The sequence below is a fragment of the Thamnophis sirtalis genome, unplaced genomic scaffold (genome assembly GCF_051295495.1).
Source record: "Thamnophis sirtalis isolate CommonGarterSnake01/CBP01778 unplaced genomic scaffold, rThaSir2_p1.2 scaffold_11, whole genome shotgun sequence".
NCBI lineage: Eukaryota > Metazoa > Chordata > Lepidosauria > Squamata > Natricidae > Thamnophis > Thamnophis sirtalis.
This window is the reverse complement of record NW_028261391.1, coordinates 41437501-41445808: the sequence shown is the minus strand read 5'-3', so window position 1 is coordinate 41445808 and position 8308 is coordinate 41437501. Positions and strand designations below refer to the sequence as shown.

The window sequence follows — 8308 nt, the reverse complement described above, 5'->3', positions numbered from 1 at the left end:
GAAATTCCTGCCTCTATTCCTGGATGTACAGCATATCAAAGACCTTCAGAAAATCATGTGTACCTGGGAACAACATATTACAAGCATGCACATTATCTTCTTCTAAACCTCCAAGGAGATTGTTCCTATGCTATGTCTCTGCTGCAGAAGGAATGCACATACTCATTTTTGTGTCTTCTTCATTGCACTGTGAGTGAGTTCGCAATGCAAAACCAACTCTCCACCTTATAACTGTTGTATATACAATTGGCATGCCAAATTGACTTTCCCTTGGGAATGGGCAGCCAATTGGTAGTATAGCAGAGCTCAGAAAATTATTTTAAAAATAATAAAAAAGTAAATGACAGGGAGAGCAATGGTTATGACCCCAATTCCAACCAACTCCATAATAAACAAATTTCTCAATGTTCTCCCTTTCATGTCTAAACATTTCATCCCAAGTTATAGGAGGGTCATTTGCAAGTTGGGAATGAAATAGAAAGGGCAAATGTAGTTCTTTTTTTCAGCATTTGTTCACTGAATCCCTAAGAAAGAACTAATATGAGGAGATCATGAAGAAAATAAAGTCCAAATTAAGTAATTGTAAACTGATCTATTTTCATTCCATATTAATTGTTCACATTGAATAAAAATAGCACTGAGAGCACTATCTGTTAATTTTATCATATGAATATGAATATGTCAGTTGTCCCAGGACATTCCCACATCACAACTCTATCAAGTTATGATTCCCATGATACTGATATTTTTGAAAACTAAATTGATTCTTTTCTGATTCAGTGATGGTGTATTTGGAACTATACTAAAAGAAGCATTTCTTTAGAATTCTGTTGCTTTGAGGAACTTGTGAAAAATCAATTTCTTCATTTATAGAAATTTTTATGTTAGTAGGCCTCTCAGCCTTTAGGCCTTAGCTGCCAGTATGATTTTCAAGGGAAAGGGTATTTTAGCAGTTTTGGTGCTTATATTTTTTGTGCTTGATCAGACAACTAAACATAACAAATATTTATCGTTGTATTTGATTTATTTAATTCCCTGCCTTTGTTCTAAGTGTTCAGGGTATATTTCCCTAATTTTATTTTCTTCAACAATCCTGTGAAGTAAATTTGACTTGGAGAGACTGACTGTCCTAAAGAAGCTTGCTGGGTTTTGTAGCTGACTGAAGATTTGAAACCAAACTTCCTGGCCCAGGTGAACTAGCTTAACTGCTACAGTACAATGACATGGATCAGTGAACTGCACATCCAAGCAATTCATTTTATTTTCCTCTGGAGCACGGGTGTCAAACTCACTGTGTCACATTGCTGTCATGTGGCATGTCATTTTTTTTTCTTTTGAGAGCTGGGGTGGTCGCTGCCTGTGTGTGATGCATCCGGTCCACAGGGCACCAGTTTGACCCCTCTGCCTGGGATTAAGGATTAGGGAATTTCCATTTCTTCAGAAGCTGTCCTGATTTAAAAAAAAAAAATTTAACTTGTTCTTGGTATTGTACAGTCAGGGATGATATTATATCAAAACTGCTTTTGAGAGATTGGGAGTGCAAGTCCTAGTGAAATATCTAATGCCAGGATAAAACTCGTGAAAATTGTCCCCAGTATAATGATATCCACAACTCAGAATACCACATTCTTCCTTGCTTTATATTGTTAACATAAAACATTTTGATACATCATGTCTGAAAATTTAACTGTAAATTTCATGATCTAAAAACACAAAAACGAGGTTCTCATTAGCCACATGCCAGTTACTGGACTGGTAAATTTAATCCTGAATTCTGAGTATTTTACTCATAAATTTAACATAGGCTGGTAAGGCTTTTACCCAGCACCTTTTAAAGAAGCTTAATATGTTCCTGAATAGAATGTGTGATTCCTCCAATTCCTTCCTTTCTTTTACTGCATCCTTTGTCAAAATAGTTTTCTTTCAATTTTTTATTTTATCTATTTCTCAAAGGTCCAGTAAATAATACTTGAATATTATTAAGGTTTTATTTTTATTAATAGGTTTTCTGCCTGATATTTTTTAAAGTCCATTAAAGATAAATTGAGTCCATTGAAGATAAATAAATCTCTAAAGTAAGCAAAGATTCACAGTAGAATTCTCAAAGCCTGTCCATTGAGTGCTTATCTTTCAATCTGCCTGATATCTTTCATGTTCCTTTGGCTTTCAAATAATCTTTCTTGGTGATTTCTTCCAGCTAAACTTCCAAATTGTATTTTTTTTTAATGTTGCAAGGTCATGTTATTTGGCTAATCAAACATAGATTTTCAGAAAAGATCAAGCTAACCTACACATTTCAGTTTTCTGTTCTGTTCCTTTCATTAATCTTAATTTCTTGAGAAAATGTTGCTATAACTTTTTACTTATATAACTATTTAACCTATTTGAGGAGACATTGCAAGGTGTTCTTAAACTTTGAAATAGTTGTCCCTATATAGGGTGGAAAAATGAAGATACAAAATACTGTATCAAAGCTAGACAGTCTGGGAGCACTGGATATTGATGCATTGGTGCCTACCCATGATGAGCAAGGTTTCTGTATCCCAGAATGGAAACGGCAAGTGATGGTCAGAAAATTACAGGCTCAACTAGCATCTGAAGAAGACGTGGACAAAAAGGTATTTCACTCAGCTAATGGAATAAAAAGTGCCTCTTCATTTCTTTTCTAACTCATATTTATTTATTTATTTATTTATTTATTTATTCATTCATTCATTCATTCATTCATTCATTCATTTATTTATTTATTTATTTATTTATTTATTTATTTATTTATTTATTTATTATTTCAGTTGAGTGTTTTGTTTTGAACTAATTATGTTCAAAATGTCCCCCAAATTCAAGCAAGGTACCAGGTACTACAGAAATCATTAAATTTGTAGTGGGTAGGTGGTGGCTGGGGTTACATCTTCTTTTTTTGCTGGAACATATTGTTCCTCTATTTAAGGATGCCTTAAAAACCTAAATAATTTATATTTACAAATAGAATTAGGATGTAAGTAGACAAACATTCACTTAGATTCATTTCTTATTGAAACACCAGATTATCTTAAAAATATCTTCCAGTTGCATACTTGTGGTGTCATCAATAAGGCTTGACAACTCCATATGTATTTAAGATGCTGTAACTCCACTAATAATGTCCTCGAAGATTTGTTCATGACAGGCTGAGAAGTTATGCCTTTGAATGAACATGACTTGATACAGTTACTTCTTGTTTTCTTTTATGTCCTGTCCAGAACAAAGGAAGCTGGGCGCTAGATACTGATGTGTGGCAATACTCACGGGATCACAAGGCTATCCTTGGCCCTTATGGGGAACTACTAACAAATGATGATTTGCTGTACTTAGAGAACCAGGTTACAAAGCTGCAGATTAAGAAGAAATGCCAGGAGTTTAAAAATGAGCTGGGGCGTCTAACAGAAGAGCTACAAAGTGTTTTTCCATCTCCTATTATCAGTGTCACAGTCAACCCTCAGTTTCTTCAATCTTTCTCCCAGGATGACAATCAGGAGCTACCAGACTGGTGCAACCATGTGTCTGGAATAGTAAAAAACATGTCTCTACTTCTTAACAATATAAATAAAAGCAAGAAAGAGGGGGCTAATGAGAAGTCAGGCAAAACAGTTTTTTTCCTAAGAGATTCAGCCAATAAAGAAATCATAGAAAGTGGTGTCTCTGTACAAAGTCTGAGAGAGAATTTTGAAAAACATAATCTTTTGAGTTACCACAAAACTTTTGAACCCCAGGTTTTGAAGAACATGTCCTTGCAACATGACCCAAGCAAGGAATCAACACTTCAAACATTATTTAGCATCTGTAAGACTAAGAGGCAATTAAGTGGTAGAGAACATAAGCTTGGAGATGTGGAAAGTGCCAGTGATACTAACATCATCTATAAACAATTGTCCTCTAAAGCAGGTGGGAGCTGTGTGTCAATTACACAATCTGCCATTCTCCGAAAAGAACGAATTGTGCTACTTTTTCTAAGTCATTGGAAGAAATCTACATATGCTCCCTCTTTGAAACTGCTGACTAGGAAGACAGTAAGTAATCAGCTACCTATAAAAGCAGGTCTTGTAGAGGTTATAGCAGAGTTCAGAAAACAGCAGGATCCTTTGCAGAAGCCCTTGAAAGAAATGAAGAGATTTGTCCATTTAGTTCATCAAAGATATGCTATCAAGAAGTTAATCAGTCACTGGAAGGATGTCATTGCTTTGCTGTCATCTCAGGAGGTCAGACGTAAAAGTCATGAGCACACAATCTATTCTCCAGAACAATTCTTACCCTATGTCAAGGGTAAGCCTACTGATTATAACAGTTTGAGTCTTGAGCTATTTATGCTTGGCTACTTCCATATCCTGGAGCTGAATCTATCCCCTGAAGAACGTAAAGGAAGACATCTCCTTTGCTTTGAAGTTTTCAATCACCTGGGTAGACATCAGTGGGAAAAAGTACGTGCCTTTCACAAAGCAGTGATTGATGAGATTGCAGCAGGCAAAAGAAACTGGAAAGATAGTTTTGAAGATATCAAGGAACATTTTTTTGGTAATAGTGACATGACTAAAACCACAGAATTGCAAAAGCTGTCAATGGAAACAAATCCAACCACAATAACCAAAATGAGGATATCAGGCAGTGTTTTTGAGCCTGAAGAGCAGGTCTCAGGGAAATACTTTGAACTAGGTAACTGTAGTAATGATGATACCTACTGTTATATCGACAGGAGTTTTGCTTTCTGGAAAGAAAAAGAAGCAGAGATCGTTAGCTTTAAAGGATCAGGACCTTTACATTTGTAATCTCTGTTGTAAGTAAGAATGGTGTGCAGATTACACAAAGAAGCTATATGGTTACTTCAGGGATTTTGCTGGAATTAGCAAACATAAACTTTATGGAAATTACTAAGAAAAGTCTGCAAAATTCATGTTATCTAAACAACAACAATAACAACAAAATGACACAACTAAACCCCAGCTAGAGTTTTGTTGTAAAGAACTATCAAATAAAAAGGGTTGGAGGGAAAGGAGTGAATGCTTTACCCTTCTTCTTAGTTCCATCCTCTTTTCTTCAAAAACTTCTTGTGTCCACCCAGTTTTTCATCTCCCCTAGCCTTTGCAACCCTCATTTTACCTGCTTACTCAATTGCAACTCTATCTGCATTACAGAAGTCGCTGCTGTAGAAGGAAGCAACTAAACTGCCAAATAAATACTGGTATTTCTTCACAAAAGAGTTTTAAAAGGGTGCTTCATGTGGATATCTGACTAAGCAGAGTACCTTGTCAAAAATCCGCACAATCCTATTACATAATGGCATGGTGTCCTTTGTCTTTATGTGTGAATTAACAAGGTGCTTAAGGATTTAAACACTGTTTCCATATTATTTTTGTTGATACATGTTCTCAATGCTCATATTTTTACATGGCATAGGATGTATGCATTTTACAGCATGTACACTGTCACCTGTACTTTTGAGCATGTATTTTGAAGAAATTCAATTTCATATAAAACTGGCAGTTAAAATAGCTCTGAACCTTTTAGTTTTAAAAGTATATCATTTTCCAGGCACGTGCCTTTGTTTCTTTTATGCATGAATTTCTGCTGTGCAACAGTTCTCATGCAAAGTAGATTGTATTGTACAAAGCTATAAAAAGTTCAGCTCATCACCAGGTCTCAACAATAGATAGGAGCAAATCTCCAGAATTTGCCTTGCATTTCAGGGGCTTTTTTAAAGGAACAACATTGATGGCTTAAACTTGCAGTTGTTCAGGACACCTACTTCAACCCTTCGCATTCATGACTTCTTCTCCAAGAATATGATTTAGTGCCACAACATTCTGTTCAAAATCTACAGCAGTCCATAGAAGTTCATTCCCTTAGGACTTTATTATCCTAATTTTTCTTAGACAGATATTTAAAATTATCACTATGGAAAATCACAGGCATTGCAATAGAAAGGCCATTTTATCTAGCAAGTGAATTACTAATTAAATTTATGACCATTTATTCAGAACAAAAAAGTATTTTTCAACTATTTCCATTTCCAAGATGCATGCAGCCAAACCTGAAAATTCTGCTTGATCTGTTTGCTTTGCTGTTTATTTGCCTGGTGTTTTCAGATAGTCAACTGAAGAGTTATTCCCAAAACATAAAAGCCGCCGCACACTATTGTTGTATATTCTTCTGGGGACACATATGGGGATTTTGCCCTCAGACACATTTACAGCAGGAGGAAAGCTAGCAAAAATTCAGGAAGTGTTACTCCTTTCTTGCTTTTTTGAAAGGAAGATTTCCTCCACCCATACCTGTTTGGAGCTTTTTGAATATATAATACAGATAAAAAAAACCTTAGCCTATAAAATTGGGCCAGCAAATTGGTTAATAAAATATATTTTTCACTTTTTCAAAAGGGCGATTATCTTTGGCTTCTTGTTATTTTATACCTATCCATTATAGGTGTGAGCTTTATATTACTGAAATAGAAATTTTAAAGTCTCATATTATACTAGTTTGAGAGTTTGAATACTATATTGGATGTCTAATTTTAATTTAGAGTAAAGTATTATTACTATTATTTAGAGGTCATACATATTTCTCCATTAAAAATTATAAAGTGGGTTCCAGAATCTGAATAAAAAACATTTATCTCTGTTCAAACATACAGCATTCCCATGTAGTTATTCTTTATAAAGCTCTTACTTTTTACAGTATACAACAAAATCCAGCATTTTATCTGAGGATTCTTACTCTGAAATGTAAAAAAAAAGTGTTTATTTCTAACCAGGATATTTCAAAAGAGTATCATGGGTTGCACTGGGTTTCTACATTGGGATTGTTTTCAACACTCAAAATACAATCTCAGGTCTTCCTTATACCGTATTAACCAACATTATTGCTTTTATGGACCAGTTTTATCTGTATATGCTGGATCTCAGTGAACATTCTAGCAATATAAATAAAACTTTACATCAAACAAAAATCTGAATTGTCTTTTGTTTTCCTTTGCCAACTTTTGAGGACATTCATATTGCAACTTATAGCTTGCAATATGAATGTGCTCTTTTAAATATTGTTGTAAGCCAGATGTTTTATAAGATATACAATTTAAATCTGGAGTAGGTTATCTGCTTTGAGATCCTTTGGACCTCGGATGGCATGCAGGAGCTATACCTATTCCAAGAAATGGGCATTCCTATTCTCATTTCTATTCCCATCTCCTATTCCAAGAAATTCCAAGAAACTACAAATAAAAAAGATATCATGGCTACTCCCCATGTCTTTAATAATTACATGCTACTATCATAAATTTTAAATTTTGCTATCAAATTTTGAATCAAGGGAGAGGCACAGGAAAGGGTGGGAACTTAATTTGTGTCTCCCTGATTTAAATAAACTAACATATTTTCTTAATCAAAGCATATTTTCAGAGGCTTGTAATTCATATTATCCTTATTTCAACAAAAAAAAACCATCGGAGTGATGATCATAATGTTCATGATCAGTGAAGTTGATTTTATCATATACATATATTACATAAGGTAAAGGTTCCCCTCGCACATATATGGTAGTCGTTCCCAACACTAGGGGGTGGTGCTCATCTCCGTTTCAAAGCCAAACAGCCAGCACTGTTCAAAGATGTCTCCATGGTCATGTGGCCAGCATGACTAGATGCCAAAGGCGCATGGAACATTGTTACCTTGCCACAAAAGGTAATCCCTATTTTTCAACTTGCATTTTTAATGTGCTTTCGAACTGCTAGATTGGCAGATTAAATAATGCTTGATCATTTGGACCCATTCTAGCGTTTAAGTCCCCCCCCCCTATAATTATTGCTGCTTTGGGGTATTTGTCTGAGCAGCCAAGAATAAAATCTTCCATGCTGTCCCAAATCTTGTTGATCACATTATTCTTATTAAGTGGCGGAATATAGATATTAAAAAGCAAAATCTCTACCTGTTTAAATAAGAGTAATGTAGTTACAACCCACGGCTGGAAAGGTGGCAGTGATACACATTTAAATCGCAAGGATGTATTAACTAATGTCACAATACCTTGCTTGGGACAGCTGGGATTGAGTTAACCCAATAACCATCTAACTGAATCTCTGTGGCGGCTCAGGTTTCCTGTAAGAAGACGATGTCAAATTGTGATATATAGTCAAAAAAGAGTTGGTCTTTTGATGGAACAGACCAACCCACTATATTCCAGGTTATAAGGGAAAGTGGCTCATCTTTTGCAGCTCATCGGAAAACTTGATTTATGCAAAGGGAAGTTGTCTGGTTGTTGCCATGGATTGAGGTGTCATCACACA

General features: G+C 35.2%; 1 protein-coding gene across 1 annotated transcript; it reads left to right on the top strand.

The window, feature by feature from the left end:
- The first annotated feature begins 2447 nt into the window (after positions 1-2447).
- On the top strand, positions 2448-4799 carry ESPNL (espin like). Its single transcript, XM_087726083.1, has 2 exons — positions 2448-2618; positions 3240-4799. The coding sequence occupies exons 1-2, from the start codon at positions 2448-2450 to the stop codon at positions 4797-4799; spliced, it is 1731 nt and encodes a 576-aa protein (XP_087582209.1).
- The last annotated feature ends 3509 nt before the right edge of the window (positions 4800-8308 follow it).

Coding starts and splice junctions, on each gene's coding strand:
- ESPNL (XM_087726083.1), top strand. CDS start 2,448: ATGAAGATACAAAATACTGTATCAAAGCTAGACAGTCTGGGAGCACTG. Junction 2,619..3,239: donor AAGAAGACGTGGACAAAAAG/GTATTTCACTCA, acceptor TGTCCTGTCCAG/AACAAAGGAAGCTGGGCGCT.